At 41.8% G+C, this 18,161-nt stretch overlaps 1 protein-coding gene across 1 annotated transcript in view; it reads right to left on the bottom strand.

Annotated features, from left to right (window-relative positions):
- Positions 1-7,564: 7,564 nt before the first annotated feature.
- LOC138953168 (transcriptional adapter 2-beta-like) overlaps positions 7,565-18,161 on the bottom strand; it is a 43,641-nt gene continuing 33,044 nt past the window's right edge. Inside the window, exons 14-17 of the mRNA XM_070324967.1 lie at positions 16,985-17,025; positions 15,694-15,782; positions 12,994-13,056; positions 7,565-9,207 (exon numbers count right to left, since the gene is read on the bottom strand). Of these exons, the coding sequence (XP_070181068.1) occupies positions 9,085-9,207; positions 12,994-13,056; positions 15,694-15,782; positions 16,985-17,025 (316 nt within the window). The 3' untranslated portion in view covers positions 7,565-9,084. The remainder of the gene's footprint in view (positions 9,208-12,993; positions 13,057-15,693; positions 15,783-16,984; positions 17,026-18,161) is intronic.

The raw sequence follows: 18,161 nt of genomic DNA, 5'->3' as shown, positions 1-18,161 counted from the left end.
CCTTGACCCAAGGTCAAGGTCATCCAAGGTCATGCAACACAAGCTGTTAATTCAAGACATAGGAAGTACAATGGTGCTTATTGGCTCTTTCTACCATGAGATATGGTCACTTTTAGTGGTTCACTACCTTATTTTGGTCACATTTCATAAGGGTCAAAGTGACCTTGACCTTGATCATATGTGACCGAATGTGTCTCATGATGAAAGCATAACATGTGCCCCACAAAATTTTTAAGTTTGAAACAGTTATCTTCCATAGTTCAGGGTCAAGGTCACTTCAAAATATGTATACAATCCAACTTTGAAGAGCTCCTGTGACCTTGACCTTGAAGCAAGGTAAACCAAACTGGTATCAAAAGATGGGGCTTACTTTGCCCTATATATCATATATAGGTGAGGTATTGAATCTCAAAAACTTCAGAGAAAATGGGAAAAATATGAAAAATAGCTGTTTTTTAGGCAACATTTATGGCCCCTGCGACCTTGACCTTGAAGCAAGGTCAAGATGCTATGTATGTTTTTTGGGGCCTTGTCATCATACACCATCTTGCCAAATTTGGTACTGATAGACTGAATAGTGTCCAAGAAATATCCAACGTTAAAGTTTTCCGGACGGACGGACGGACGGACGGACGACTCGGGTGAGTACATAGACTCACTTTGCTTCGCATGTGAGTCAAAAAGGGACAACATCTCAATAATTTTCTCTCAACTAAATGTGAAAACTTAACATATTACGTCCCCCACCCTCGATCATCCCTAACAACATCCGACGCCAAACTTGACCAGTGTCCAACAAAATGCTGACCGTTAACATCTCCCCAATATCTACAGTCCCTTCTCGCACCAGTGATCAAAGGGTCAAATCGAGTCGCCCCCACTGCAACTTGCAAGTGCTGATATGTCGGAGGTGATACAAGTCAAAAGCCTTCCCATGTAGATGACGCCGATTTAAACCCTTGCCTTTGTAGTGGTGTGGGCCTCTTTTGTGAAATGTAACGGCCCTTTGTACCAGTAGACATCGCACATCAAACAAGCCGTGGAGGTCTGAAGGGGGGGGGGGGGGGGGGGGAGTCTCACTGTTTGACATTCTTCCCATTGCAAGCGTGTCGGACGAGTTTGTTTGTTTGTTTATTTGGTGTTTAACGTCGTTTTCAACCACGAAGGTTATAATATCGCGACGGGGAAAGGGGGGGAAATGGGATAGAGCCACTTGTCAATTGTTTCTTGTTCACAAAAGCACTAATCAAAAAATTTGCTCCAGGGGCTTGCAACGTAGTACAATATATGACCTTACTGGGAGAATGCAAGTTTCCAGTACAAAGGACTTAACATTTCTTACATACTGCTTGACTAAAATCTTTACAAACATTGACTATATTCTATATAAGAAACACTTAACAAGGGTAAAAAGAGAAACCGTTAGTCGCCTCTTACCACATGCTGGGGAGCATCGGTTAAATTCTTCCCCCTAACCGGCGGGGGGAGAAATATGACTAGGATCAATTTAACTGTTTATGTCTGGAAGTAATCAAACCCTCTAAGTATGTGAAGTTACAAAAGTATTTCTTCAAAAACATTTAAGAAAATTGTCATTTTCAATTGTTTTACCCCGAATATGACTGCTGTGGCCTTGAAATTTGACGAAGGGTAAACCAAATTTGTGTCTTCTTGGAAGAGTATCCAAGCCTACCATTTTGTGTAATTTGGAGACTCTTGACCTGGTCTACAGCCATGTGGCTAGACGGCTGGAGGGCCTAACACTGCTCATTATGAAGACTCGATTACTCAGGCTAGTCAAAAATCCTCACAATTTACAGAAATGTAAACAAAAAACAAATAACCTTAAAATATGCGTACTTTCTTTTCCTGTTGAGTAGTATAAACCATGGCAAACTCTATCATAGTCACGCATCCTTTGGACTGAGGACAAATGCAGCAAATGAAACACACACAGAAAACAAAACCACAACCATTCAACCAACACATGCACAAAACATTTGGTCCACATCAGTGAGAAAAGCCAGAGGAGGACTGAAGAAAGCAACACATGGAGTGACAGACAGACCTGTTGGATGGTACAGAGAGAGAGAGAGTGACAGACAGACCTGTTGGATGGTACAGAGAGAGAGAGAGAGTGACAGACAGACCTGTTGGATGGTACAGAGAGAGAGAGTGACAGACAGACCTGTTGGATGGTACAGAGAGAGAGAGTGACAGACAGACCTGTTGGATGGTACAGAGAGAGAGAGAGTGGAAAGAAAGAGAGGGAGGGAGGGAGGGAAACCGAAAGGGCACAGAAAGCAGAAGCCAGAAAAAGGGGCAACATTTACTCTGCCAGTCTGCAGCTCCACTACACAAGGCGTAAGGCACTGCAGGCTTTGGAAAGCAAATGATCTGAGGTGGTTGACTGAGCGTAAAGCAAATGATCTGAGGTGGTTGACTGAGCGTAAAGCAAATGATGTGAGGTGGTTGACTGAGCGTAAAGCAAACAATAACTCAACCCTGATATACAATACACACCTATATCAGTAAACAGTTGGAAACACACTTTTTTCATCAGTCATTAAAAATACTTTATTGAGAATCACCAAAAAAACACACGCATCCACATGTTCACATGCTGCTATTGGTGGGATGTCAGCCGGGCTTCTACCAAAATAAACTCCAGACTGAATGCTTCTTGGCCAATTTAGAGGTACATGTACAATTATCTAGAGGGAGAAAAGCATGTCAAGACCTTGCAACTGAAGCAGATTTGTGATGCAATTCAATAGATTATACTCCAAAATTCGATTTATTCGAAAACGAACCGAGTGGTTGCATACTTTGATTGAAAAAGAAAGATTTTGTGTTGAAGCAAATTTCTACGTTAAATACCATTTTTCATCATGAATTAGACTCCACGAGTGGAATAAGGCGTCCAAAGTAGGGGAGGAGGAATAGTCAGTATGGAGTTTATTTGAGATAAACAAGGTCAGCTGACGTCCTACCCATAGCCGCATAACACACATTGACAAACATACAGTTCCCCTGTACATCATCCTCATCATCATATCCTGCTACCCTACACCCTACATCCTAACTGCTGAATGACACCCTCACACTTCAACTGCTCGCTTTCTTCACAACACTGTGGCATAGGATGATTATTGTTTCAAGAACTAGCAATTGCTGTTGATACAAACACTGGATAACACACATTTTAAAGTCCCCCTAACATCTTGTGTACAGAATACAGAGGGCAGTGTCTAGAAGAGAGAGGAGTTAGTTATTGCTTGTGTTACGCCCAGCTTCCCCTCAGGTTGTAGCTGCTACCCAGAAGCCACAGCCTGTTGTCAGGACATCAACGCACAGCATACTATGCATGCAGCATGACATACACCATTATATGCATGCAGCATGACATACACCATTATATGCATGCAGCATGACATACACCATTATATGCATGCAGCATGACATACACCATTATATGCATGCAGCATGACATACACCATTATATGCATGCAGCATGACATACACCATTATATGCATGCAGCATGACATACACCATTATATGCATGCAGCATGACATACACCATTATATGCATGCAGCATGACATACACCATTATATGCATGCAGCATGACATACACCAATTATATGCATGCAACACTCACACAATGAAGTAAGCAGACATAGAGCTACCATTCCAATGAAACAAATAGCAAGGGGATACAATACAAAATATAAAAAAAGTAACATCATGCAAGCAGTTATTTTCCTCACTGAATGCTTGCAATCCCCATGATCCTATGTCAGGAACAAGCTCTGCATGAAAGTGACTAAAGATTGTCATGTTGTAACAACAGATGTGCAGGTACAAGAAGACAGGGATCAGCAGTAAGGAACTCAACACAAGTTAGTCAACTATCAAAACTGTGTATTTGGAGGCAAGTCATGCAATGGGTGTATCAATTGTAGCAGGGAAACAGTTTCAATGTCAACAGGCACACATACACTTCCATGTCACAGGTCAAACCAAAACAACCAAATCAAAGTCAGTGAAATAATACACCTACATGCTTTCATTCGTAACTTTAGGATCATCAGCCATCATAAGCAATCTTAAGCCCTATGTAGCCCTATTTTTTGTTTGTTTGTTTGCTTAACGCCCAGCCGACCACGAAGGGCCATATCAGGGTGGTGCTGCTTTGACATATAACTTGCGCCACACACAAGACAGAAGTCGCAGCACAGGCTTCATGTCTCACCCAGTCACATTATTCTGACACCGGACAAACCAGTCCTAGCACTAACCCCATTATGCCAGACGCCAGACGGAGCAGCCACTAGATTGCCAATTTTAAAGTCTTTGGTATGACCCGGCCGGGGATCGAACCCACGACCTCCCGATCACGGGGTGGACGCCTTACCACTAGGCCAACCGTGCTGGTTGTGTAGCCCTATTAGTTTTATTGAAATGTGTGTGCAACATGGCAACTGGTTTTGTTTTTCTCTAATGTATCTGTCAATTCTCCGACCTCATAAGAATAAAGCCTTCGTGGTTGAAAACGACGTTAAACACCAAATAAAGAAAGAAAGAAATAAGGATAAAGTTAAAAAAATCTAAACAACGAAGTGACTGTGGTAAGATGAACAAAGTTAAAAAACAAAGGAATACTGTACTCACCAATACAAGCACGAGACAAGACGGTAGAATAAAGTTGGTTGAAAACATGTGTTTTTGATTTATCACTTTAATTTTCTATCTGCAAATGTCAATCATTAACATGACATTATTTCTTTCTCACCAAAATCGCAAAGCATCCCAAATTTCCATTTTGTATCCAAAAAGAAATGTGCCAAAAAATGACTGACAGGGCCTTATCAGATTCTTAAATTAATACCAGCACTGCTGTTGATGTCTCCTACCCAGAAAGGAACAATGGTGTATGTGTGTCTTTGTCCTCGATACTGTTTATAGACACATAATAGCATCTGTGACACGGTTTATGGGCACACAATAACATCTGAGACATGGTTTATGGGCACACAATAACATCTGTGACACGGTTTATGGGCACACAATAACATCTGTGACAGGGTTTATGGGCACCATCTGTGGCAGGGTTTATGGGCACCATCTGTGGCGGGGTTTATGGGCACCATCTGTGACAGGGTTTATGGGCACCATCTGTGACACGGTTTATGGGCACCATCTGTGACAGGGTTTATGGGCACCATCTGTGACAGGGTTTATGGGCACCATCTGTGACACGGTTTATGGGCACCATCTGTGACACGGTTTATGGGCACCATCTGTGACACGGTTTATGGGCACACAATCACCAAACCTGTGGGACACAATAGCATTAGCAAGGTTAACTTTGGATGCGATGGCATTCACAGGAATTCAACCAACAACCAATTTGGGTGCTGTGTTTTCCATATAATTATGAACTTGATTGTTTCAGAATAAGATACACCAACCTTGCTTGAATCAAATAACATGCACACAAAATTCCTTACCACCTCAAATGATCTGCTCAAAGCACTCAACTAAGATGAACCAGACGTTTTGTCGTCTTCCAAGTTAGCTGCATTACAAGAAGTTTGAAATGTATGAGGTTGTGAGTTGCACCAAGAACATGCAAAGTGACATGGGGGGGCTTCCTTCACCTAATGGAAATGTCAAGCTGGTTGATGGCACTTTGACAAATGGTGTGCATTGAGGGAGTTGGTAGCAGTCATTAACAGAACAGTGTTAACGTAAACAAAACAATAAGACGTGCATACAAACAGCAGCCACACTGAATGTCACTTGTCAGAACCAATGTTCAGACCCGATACAGCGCTACCTGCCATCAAAAAGAACTTAGCTGATCCATAGACCATTTTGGAAAATCACTCCGTGGGGATTGTCTGGGTTGTGAAAGAGTGAGTACCCTTGTTTTTTCTCGGGCAAACTTACGACACGTGGTTCCTGTACATTTGTACGAGACACACACCCTGGCCTATAAATATAATGTGACGTGGGAAATAATATCACATGGACAAACTATCCCACATGACATTACAGGCCAGCCACCAATGAGAGGGTACGTCTCACAAACCAACAGGAACCATGTGTGGCAAGTTGGTTCCAGAAAAAGCCAGGGTACTCACTATTTCACAACTCAGACAAACCCGTTATTTCCAGAATGTGTCAATTTAGGCCACAAGGTCTTCCATACTCCAGGGGACACAATCAGATTCGTAATTATGCACTTACAGTTCAAGATGCTTCCCAGCACGAATCAACTGAATGTTGAAAAGAGCTTTTACTATGCTTACTTGGACACATTAATATCATGATGGTACATGCAACATTCTGCTTTTCAACTGCATAAATAACTCTGAAATTGACTATTTCCCAAATAACTCTGAAATTGACTATTTCCCAAATAACTCTGAAATTGACTATTTCCCAAATAACTCTGAAATGGACTATTTCCCAAATAACTCTGAAATTGACTATTTCCCAAATAACTCTGAAATTGACTATTTCCCAAATAACTCTGAAATGGACTATTTCCCAAATAACTCTGAAATTGTCTATTTCCCAAATAACTCTGAAATTGACTATTTCCCAAATAACTCTGAAATGGACTATTTCCCAAATAACTCTGAAATTGACTATTTCCCAAATAACTCTGAAATGGACTATTTCCCAAATAACTCTGAAATTGACTATTTCCCAAATAACTCTGAAATTGACTATTTCCCAAATAACTCTGAAATGGACTATTTCCCAAATAACTCTGAAATTGACTATTTCCCAAATAACTCTGAAATGGACTATTTCCCAAATAACTCTGAAATTGACTATTTCCCAAATAACTCTGAAATGGACTATTTCCCAAATAACTCTGAAATGGACTATTTCCCAATTAACTCTGAAATGGACTATTTCCCAAATAACTCTGAAATGGACTATTTCCCAAATAACTCTGAAATGGACTATTTCCCAAATAACTCTGAAATTGACTATTTCCCAAATAACTCTGAAATTGACTATTTCCCAAATAACTCTGAAATTGACTATTTCCCAAATAACTCTGAAATGGACTATTTCCCAATTAACTCTGAAATGGACTATTTCCCAATTAACTCTGAAATGGACTATTTCCCAAATAACTCTGAAATGGACTATTTCCCAAATAACTCTGAAATTGACTATTTCCCAAATAACTCTGAAATGGACTATTTCCCAAATAACTCTGAAATTGACTATTTCCCAAATAACTCTGAAATGGACTATTTCCCAAATAACTCTGAAATTGACTATTTCCCAAATAACTCTGAAATTGACTATTTCCCAAATAACTCTGAAATGGACTATTTCCCAAATAACTCTGTTGGGTTTGTATGGGTTGTGAAAGAGTAAATACTCAAGTTGCTTTACCTCCAACAAACAACTTGACAATAGTCCTGTCCACGTGTTTCCCACACACCCCTCGCTACTGATTGGCCCCTCCAATATTCATCAGAGTATAAAGCAAGGGCATTCACTCTTTTACAACACATACACACCCCAAACATTTATTTTTGGAATTCGTCTTTTGCCGTTTAATTTCATAGGGCACACTCACACCATGACAAGTTGACACTGCAGACACAATCCCGTTTGACACCAGAGTCAGTGCCTTCAACATTAGTCATAATTCGTAGAACGTCATTAACAAGGGGAGAGAAACAAGAGGAGAAAGTCAGGTAACCAATGTTGCATAACACTGTGCATTCACTTACATGTACATTGTACAAAGGTCAACATGATCACGCAAACAATCTCTTCCAACAGTTCTATGTACAAACGAATGTGATGTAAATAAATTATGAATATGAACAAAGAGAAACACACAACAGAGTTAAATAGAGAAGCTACTTACACAACCAGCAGGGTTCAGAATGATCGACAACAAGCCGCGGGATTCCACTCTCAACCCCACGTACACACAAGTGATGAATAGTAAAACATGGTATGACTTTGCACAAATTCACAATGTTTAATGCACAAGATCAGCTGCCAAATAGAACATTCCATAAACGAGTGTCTTGCGTCAAGTGATAGTTGGCATAGACAAAACGGTTCTTTGCACCCCTCCCCCCCATAGTTCAGGTTACATAGCTCCAGTAAGGAAACCCACTTCTTCCTGTGCATGGTTTGGGTCATCATGATTAACTAGCTGCGTTTAACACCATCACCACCCCTCCCCATTGTTTGATTGCATAAGAGGGCCTGTAGACTGCGTCCTACACAAGCTAACAAAGCCTTCATCTCAGTGACTTCCAGACTCCCTGACACTATCCCCATATCTCAAGCACAGCTCATGCAATATCCATCTGATGAAGAAGCATTCCCTCTGTGGCAGTAAGTGTTGCATTCATTGCACAGATGCTGTGCCATCTTTAGCACTGGTACTATCCCTGCTCTACTGCAGCCTTTCACTCACACCATCCTGCTCTACTGCAGCCTTTCACTCACACCATCCTGCTCTACTGCAGCCTTTCACCCACATCATCCTGCTCTACTGCAGCCTTTCACTCACACCATCCTGCTCTACTGCAGCCTTTCACTCACACCATCCTGCTCTACTGCAGCCTTTCACTCACACCATCCTGCTCTACTGCAGCCTTTCACTCACACCATCCTGCTCTACTGCAGCCTTTCACTCACACCATCCTGCTCTACTGCAGCCTTTCACTCACACCATCCTGCTCTACTGCAGCCTTTCACTCACACCATCCTGCTCTACTGCAGCCTTTCACCCACACCACTTTGCTACATTCACCTTAAAAATACCATCTTATCACACGCACACTACACTCATAAAATGGCGTTCCAACTTGGTATAAAAATCTCACATCCCTCTTTCAAGGCGAAAATGGACATATGCACCTTTGGTGACACACTGCTTGCATCAAAATTCTCTCGCAACAACACCCTCTCATGCTTTTTGTCCATCATACAAGTCTTTAAAACACATGCACGCACACATGCACGAACGCACGCACACACACACACACATACACACATACAGACGGTGGCGACGAGTAAGGTTCACGTGACCCCTATCCAGCCGTTGTCAGAGAGGAAGCTCATGATGCGGCGGCGGTGCGTCTTGTCCATGCCGCTGGGGAAACGGATCTTGACCGGCACGCCCTGCCTGCGCTGCAAGTAGTCCTGCAACATGGAACACACCGTCATCACATCTCTCATTCAAACACAGAATAAAGCTTCATGAACAAAAAAGAATCACGAAAGGGTATAAATATGTGAGGGTCTAGCCAAAAACAATCATTAAAATTGTCCAATTTGTCATATTTTCAGCCACTGAATGGCTCTAGATAACCAAAGTCTATCAAAATGACAAAGTGTGAAGGTTAGCGGCATGTTGGACATGAGAGGGAGCTGTTAAGTAAGGAGACTGTAAGACAAGGAACAGCAAAGGGTCCATCAGATTGAACTGTAAGACAAGGAACAGCAAAGGGTCCATCAGATTGAACTGTAAGACAAGGAACAGCAAAGGGTCCATCAGATTGAACTGTAAGACAAGGAACAGCAAAGGGTCCATCAGATTGAACTGTAAGACAAGGAACAGCAAAGGGTCCATCAGATTGAACTGTAAGACAAGGAACAGCAAAGGGTCCATCAGATTGAACTGTAAGACAAGGAACAGCAAAGGGTCCATCAGATTGAACTGTAAGACAAGGAACAGCAAAGGGTCCACCAGATTGAACTGTAAGACAAGGAACAGCAAAGGGTCCACCAGATTGAACTGTAAGACAAGGAACAGCAAAGGGTCCATCAGATTGAACTGTAAGACAAGGAACAGCAAAGGGTCCACCAGATTGAACTGTAAGACAAGGAACAGCAAAGGGTCCATCAGATTGAACTGTAAGACAAGGAACAGCAAAGGGTCCATTAGATTGAACTGTAAGACAAGGAACAGCAAAGGGTCCATCAGATTGAACTGTAAGACAAGGAACAGCAAAGGGTCCATCAGATTGAACTGTAAGACAAGGAACAGCAAAGGGTCCATCAGATTGAACTGTAAGACAAGGAACAGCAAAGGGTCCATCAGATTGAACTGTAAGACAAGGAACAGCAAAGGGTCCATCAGATTGAACTGTAAGACAAGGAACAGCAAAGGGTCCATCAGATTGAACTGTAAGACAAGGAACAGCAAAGGGTCCATCAGATTGAACTGTAAGACAAGGAACAGCAAAGGGTCCATCAGATTGAACTGTAAGACAAGGAACAGCAAAGGGTCCATTAGATTGAACTGTAAGACAAGGAACAGCAAAGGGTCCATCAGATTGAACTGTAAGACAAGGAACAGCAAAGGGTCCATCAGATTGAACTGTAAGACAAGGAACAGCAAAGGGTCCATTAGATTGAACTGTAAGACAAGGAACAGCAAAGGGTCCATCAGATTGAACTGTAAGACAAGGAACAGCAAAGGGTCCATTAGATTGAACTGTAAGACAAGGAACAGCAAAGGGTCCATCAGATTGAACTGTAAGACAATGAACAGCAAAGGGTCCATCAGATTGAACTGTAAGACAAGGAACAGCAAAGGGTCCATTAGATTGAACTGTAAGACAAGGAACAGCAAAGGGTCCATCAGATTGAACTGTAAGACAAGGAACAGCAAAGGGTCCACCAGATTGAACTGTAAGACAAGGAACAGCAAAGGGTCCATTAGATTGAACTGTAAGACAAGGAACAGCAAAGGGTCCATTAGATTGAACTGTAAGACAAGGAACAGCAAAGGGTCCATCAGATTGAACTGTAAGACAAGGAACAGCAAAGGGTCCATCAGATTGAACTGTAAGACAAGGAACAGCAAAGGGTCCACCAGATTGAACTGTAAGACAAGGAACAGCAAAGGGTCCATCAGATTGAACTGTAAGACAAGGAACAGCAAAGGGTCCATCAGATTGAACTGTAAGACAAGGAACAGCAAAGGGTCCATCAGATTGAACTGTAAGACAAGGAACAGCAAAGGGTCCATCAGATTGAACTGTAAGACAAGGAACAGCAAAGGGTCCATCAGATTGAACTGTAAGACAAGGAACAGCAAAGGGTCCATTAGATTGAACTGTAAGACAAGGAACAGCAAAGGGTCCATCAGATTGAACTGTAAGACAAGGAACAGCAAAGGGTCCATCAGATTGAACTGTAAGACAAGGAACAGCAAAGGGTCCATCAGATTGAACTGTAAGACAAGGAACAGCAAAGGGTCCATTAGATTGAACTGTAAGACAAGGAACAGCAAAGGGTCCATCAGATTGAACTGTAAGACAAGGAACAGCAAAGGGTCCATCAGATTGAACTGTAAGACAAGGAACAGCAAAGGGTCCATCAGATTGAACTGTAAGACAAGGAACAGCAAAGGGTCCATCAGATTGAACTGTAAGACAAGGAACAGCAAAGGGTCCATTAGATTGAACTGTAAGACAAGGAACAGCAAAGGGTCCATCAGATTGAACTGTAAGACAAGGAACAGCAAAGGGTCCATTAGATTGAACTGTAAGACAAGGAACAGCAAAGGGTCCATTAGATTGAACTGTAAGACAAGGAACAGCAAAGGGTCCATCAGATTGAACTGTAAGACAAGGAACAGCAAAGGGTCCATCAGATTGAACTGTAAGACAAGGAACAGCAAAGGGTCCACCAGATTGAACTGTAAGACAAGGAACAGCAAAGGGTCCACCACATTGAACTGTAAGACAAGGAACAGCAAAGGGTCCATTAGATTGAACTGTAAGACAAGGAACAGCAAAGGGTCCATTAGATTGAACTGTAAGACAAGGAACAGCAAAGGGTCCATCAGATTGAACTGTAAGACAAGGAACAGCAAAGGGTCCACCAGATTGAACTGTAAGACAAGGAACAGCAAAGGGTCCATCAGATTGAACTGTAAGACAAGGAACAGCAAAGGGTCCATCAGATTGAACTGTAAGACAAGGAACAGCAAAGGGTCCATCAGATTGAAAGGAGACTGTCCTACTGTCAGTACAGAGGGTTTATTAGAAGATGTTACACTACTTTGCATTTCATGAGTCAGGTGAGGGAACATATTGGACGGTCCATCAAAATACATACAATGCAGCCTTCAAGTGAAGTGTGTGCAAGACGTGTAGGTGAAATGTGTTTCTTTCTTTCTTTGGTGTTTAACGTCGTTTTCAACCACGAAGGTTATATCGCGACGGGGAAAGAGGGGAGATGGGATAGAGCCACTTGTCAATTGTTTCTTGTTCACAAAAGCACTAATCAAAAATTTGCTCCAGGGGCTTGCAGGTGAAGTGTGTGCAATACGTGTTGGTGAAGTGTGTGCAATACGTGTTGGTGAAGTGTGTGCAAGACGTGTTGGTGAAGTGTGTGCAAGACATGTAGGTGAAGTGTGTGCAAGACATGTTGGTTGGTTGGTTTTGGGGGTTTAATGTCTCTTCAGCAGATGCTAGCTGCTATTCGAGACCGACAAGACATGTTGGTGAAGTGTGTGCAAGACGTGTTGGTGAAGTGTGTGCAAGACGTGTTGGTGAAGTGTGTGCAAGACATGTTGGTGAAGTGTGTGCAAGACGTGTAGGTGAAGTGTGTGCAAGACATGTTGGTGAAGTGTGTGCAAGACGTGTTGGTGAAGTGTGTGCAAGACATGTTGGTGAAGTGTGTGCAAGACATGTAGGTGAAGTGTGTGCAAGACGTGTAGGTGAAGTGTGTGCAAGACATGTAGGTGAAGTGTGTGCAAGACATGTTGGTGAAGTGTGTGCAAGACATGTAGGTGAAGTGTGTGCAAGACATGTAGGTGAAGTGTGTGCAAGACATGTAGGTGAAGTGTGTGCAAGACATGTAGGTGAAGTGTGTGCAAGACATGTTGGTGAAGTGTGTGCAAGACGTGTAGGTGAAGTGTGTGCAAGACGTGTAGGTGAAGTGTGTGCAAGACATGTAGCGCTGAGCACTGACCTTGATGATGCAGGTCTTGATGGTGTTGTAGTTGGCAGGCAACATATGGATGGAATTGCACAACTGCAATCACAACACAATATTAACCTCCATGTCACACAGTTCCAGCATAACACAACAGCACGGCACCAAACAGCATGAAAACAACTATCCAGCATAACACAACAGCACGGCACCAAACAACAGCACGGCACCAAACAGCATGAAAACAACTATCCAAAGTGAATATTCGAAGTGGTTTAGCTTTACATGTATTATTCAACACTACCAAACCACTAACACCAAAAGGAGATTAAAATTTCTGAGAAATTTCTACTGACACAACCAAATATAAAATGTAAACATAGGGCTCAGCTGTTGATTTCCACAGCGGCCTTATTCTAGGTATGACTGCACAGCAGGTCTACTGGGATTATTACCATTACATGGGTGAAACCTATGAAAATCAAATTGACTGAAATTTGTTTGAGGCAGGGGGTCCAAGGGCCGCCCAGGCCCTGGCGGGGTACGGCCGAAAACGAATTTTTGCATTATACATTGTGATTTTGTGGCCTTTCCTGGCAAAAAAATACACTTTTTGTCACTATCATGCAGGTCAAAAAAATACCTTCAGATTCTAATGATATTGTAAAAAAGGTAAACAAAATCAAAACAATTCACAGAAGTAATCATTTTTCTTTTGTATCTTTTCACACTTGCATCTTCCAACACAACGACACAATTGATAACAATTAACATTGACAACAGCCAATTACTAATGAAATAGAAACTGAACAACTGAACAACTGAAATAAAAGTTCGAAATATTTAATTATAAGAAGCAAACATTGCCAGACAGGCATTGAAATAAATGATGAAACAGAATGTCACACATGCAAACAGCATGATGTAGCACTGCACAAAGTAGCAACTAAGCAGTAGCATCTCTTATAGTGCAAAGTTCTCAAGGAAAAGCACTTGAGTTTCAAGCACCAAACTTATCACACACAGTTTTAGTTTCATGAACTCCAACCAGTCCCATCGCCATTTGTTGGCTAGACCAGCATCAATAAGATCTGTCCATGCGTTTTCCGTCAAAACCGGTATCTTTGTCGCAGAAATCGTGTCACCACTTTGTAATGCCTGCCAAAACGCGAGAACTTTTTTTTTATCGTGATGCAGAGCGAATCCGAAAGCGAAGAAACCTCACCTACAGGGTTTACCGCATAGCAGTTCGAAAACGCGTTCCGCTTAAAAATTAAAAAAAATAAATAAATAAATAATTTTTTTTTTTTTTTTTTTAATAAAAATTGCGGATTGACGGAATTTAATAATAATAATAATAATAATAATAATGCAAACTTTTATAGCGCTATTCTAGAAAATTGTCTACTCTTAGCGCTTTACAATACATACATCGACCAAGCATACTATACACGCACAGGCAAAGAAACCGACCAAACATAACCAACAAACTATACATGCACAGGCAAAGAAAACGACCAAACATACAATACACGCACAGGCAAAAATAACGACCAAACATAAACAAACATACTTTCCGTCAGACTTATTTTCAGATTGACGGATTTCAGTCAATTGACGGGCTACTTTCACCCATGCCATTATACTGGCTTCAACTTTAAGGAAAGCAAAGTAGTCAGACAGGTAAGTGGATACGTATGGGGCGGGGATATAGCTCAGTTGGTAGCGCGCTGGATTTGTATTCAGTTGGCCGCTGTCAGCGCGAGTTCGATCCCAGGTTCGGCGGAAATTTATTTCACAGAGTCAACTTTGTGTGCAGACTCTCTTCGGTGTCCGAACCACCCCCCGTGTATACTACATTGGGTTTGCACGTTAAAGATCCCACTATTGACGAAAGGGTCTTTCCTGGCAAAATTGCTTAGGCACAGTTAATAATTGTCTACCATACCCGTGTGACTTGGAATAAGGCCGTGAAAGGTAAATATGACCAAACAAACCGACCAAACATAACCAACAAACTATACATGCACAGGCAAAGAAAACGACCAAACATACAATACACGCACAGGCAAAAATAACGACCAAACATAAACAAACATAATTTCCGTCAGACTTATTTTCAGATTGACGGATTTCAGTCAATTGACGGGCTACTTTCACCCATGCCATTATACTGGCTTCAACTTTAAGGAAAGCAAAGTAGTCAGACAGGTAAGTGGATACGTATGGGGCGGGGATATAGCTCAGTTGGTAGCGCGCTGGATTTGTATTCAGTTGGCCGCTGTCAGCGCGAGTTCGATCCCAGGTTCGGCGGAAATTTATTTCACAGAGTCAACTTTGTGTGCAGACTCTCTTCGGTGTCCGAACCACCCCCCGTGTATACTACATTGGGTTTGCACGTTAAAGATCCCACGATTGACAAAAGGGTCTTTCCTGGCAAAATTGCTTAGGCACAGTTAATAATTGTCTACCATACCCGTGTGACTTGGAATAAGGCCGTGAAAGGTAAATATGCGCCGACATGGCTGCAATCTACTGGCCGTATAAAATTTCATCTCACACGGCATCACTGCAGAGCGCCTAGAACTGTACCCACGGAATATGCGCGATATAAGCCTCATTGATTGTATGTGGTTGCCACATTCAAGTCTTGGTCGCCTTGGGCAATTTCTTGACAATGAGGTCCATCCCTGTAAAATGGAGAAGTGAACAAAAGGTGGGCGAGCCAACACTGACCTTTTTCTCCCTCTCGGACAGCAAGTCATAGCCGGGCATGGTGGCCATTTCCTTGTTGTCTTCCATCGCCTCTTCCTCATCTTTTATATCTGTAACACAACACACGTTGTCATGGCAGTACAACACACGTTGTCATGGCAGTACAGCACACGTTGTCATGGCAACTGTACATGCCTTCACTTCTCACAGCCCCACTAGTTTTAACAAAGTGCTTGTTTCTGACAGCCTTTTATTGTTAACAAAGTGTTTGTTTCTGACAGCCTTTTATTGTTAACAAAGTGCTTGTTTCTGACAGCCTTTTATTGTTAACAAAGTGTTTGTTTCTGACAGCCTTTTATTGTTAACAAAGTGCTTGTTTCTGACAGCCTTTTATTGTTAACAAAGTGCTTGTTTCTGACAGCCTTTTATTGTTAACAAAGTGCTTGTTTCTGACAGCCTTTTATTGTTAACAAAGTGCTTGTTTCTGACAGCCTTTTATTGTTAACAAAGTGCTTGTTTCTGACAGCCTTTTATTGTTAACAAAGTGCTTGTTTCTGACAGCCTTTTATTGTTAACAAATTGTGCAATCCTATCGTCACAGCATTTCTACACAAGGTACTCTATTAGTTGATAGCATCCGGTGTTTAACACAATGCAGACACACCTTTTCCACCTTGACAATACAGTGCAACCTGTCTTCTCTTCATCATACACACATGCAATTCTCTCTTTTCAGCCCCGCTGTCAAATCATTTTCTTCGTGAAGTCTGTACGAGTATGAGCGACTTTTAGTCTGCATTTGGAAATGTAGAAAGTGGGGTAGCTCTGTGAGTGTGCACATGTCTCTTCTGTGCATTGCGTAACTGCATGAGTGTGAGAATGTGCATGCATGCACACAATTGTACATTCTTTCTTTCTTTCTTTATTTGGTGTTTAACGTCGTTTTCAACCACGAAGGTTATATTGCGACGGGGAAAGGGGGGAGATGGGATAGAGCCACTTGTTAATTGTTTCTTGTTCACAAAAGCACTAATCAAATATTTGCTCCAGGGGCTTGCAACGTAGTACAATGTATTACCTTACTGGGAGAATGCAAGTTTCCAGTACAAAGGACTTAACATTTCTTACATACTGCTTGACTAAAATCTTTACAAACATTGACTATATTCTGTACAAGAAACACTTACATGGGTAAAAAGAGAAACAGAATCCGTTAGTCGCCTCTTACGACATGCTGGGGAGCATCGGGTAAATTCTTCCCCCTAACCCGCGGGGGGTAATTGTACATTATGTTAATGAAAATAAAACTTACCGTCGTCGTCGATGAGAATATCTAATTTTTCCACTTTTCCTCTGCAAAGGAAAAACACAACAATAGTAATAAAAGTTTTCATAGCAAGTTTTTTAACAGCTAATATACTGGCCTGCTGCCAATAACATAACTAAAAAGAAAACTCAAGGCTGGTTGTTTCAGGTCTCCTTACAATTACATACACATGAGAAATTTCTCCGACTCTGTGTGGAACTCCCACACTCCCCCTTCACCCTATATTAGCCTTTCTGTAAAACAGGACCTTACTGTACATCATTCCTTCCAGCTACTACATGCACATCAAAATGAATGAACACATGTCTGTACATGCCTGCCTCCAAATAGCAAGAATAATTTAACATGTGGTCACTCAATAAAACTGACCCTAGAAGTAGAACAGTGAAAGATAACTTCTTCTTCTTCTGCGTTTGTGGGCTGAAACTCCCACGTACACTCGTGTTTTGCACGAGTGGAATTTTACGTGTATGACCGTTTTTACCCTGCCATTTAGGCAACCATACGCCGTTTTCGGAGGAAGCATGCTGGGTATTTTCGTGTTTCTATAACCCACCAAACTCTGACATGGATTACAGGATATTTTTCGTGCGCACTTGGTCTTGTGCTTGCGTGTACACACGGGGGTGTTCGGACACCGAGGAGAGTCTGCACACAAAGTTGACTCTGAGAAATAAATCTCTCGCCGAACGTGGGGATGAACTCACGCTGACAGCGGCCAACTGGATACAAATCCAGCGCGCTACCAACTGAGCTACATCCCCGCCCAAAAGATAACTATTCTGATATGATGGTTATGTTTCAACTAATTAACCAGAAGACAAAAATCTGTTTTAATATATTGACCATTTCATCTCAAGCATTCTCCCCCCGATAAACTAGTTTCATTAGATTGATTAATACAAAAAATAGCCATAAAAGCAAAACATGAACACAAATAAACATGAAATAAAGTCACAAACAAAGCTGTCGATGGCATTGGCAAACAGAAATTAAACAAGTCGCGTAAGGCGAAATTACTACATTTAGTCAAGCTGTGGAACTCACAGAATGAAACTGAACGCACTGCATTTTTTCACAATGACCGTAGTCCGCCGCTTGTGCAAAACGGAGTGAAACTGACGAGCCTGTTTAGCGCGGTAGTGGTTTCGCTGTGCTGCAT

This window comes from Littorina saxatilis, linkage group LG17, assembly GCF_037325665.1.
Source record: "Littorina saxatilis isolate snail1 linkage group LG17, US_GU_Lsax_2.0, whole genome shotgun sequence".
Lineage (NCBI taxonomy): Eukaryota > Metazoa > Mollusca > Gastropoda > Littorinimorpha > Littorinidae > Littorina > Littorina saxatilis.
This window is presented reverse-complemented; position numbering and strand designations above follow the sequence as displayed.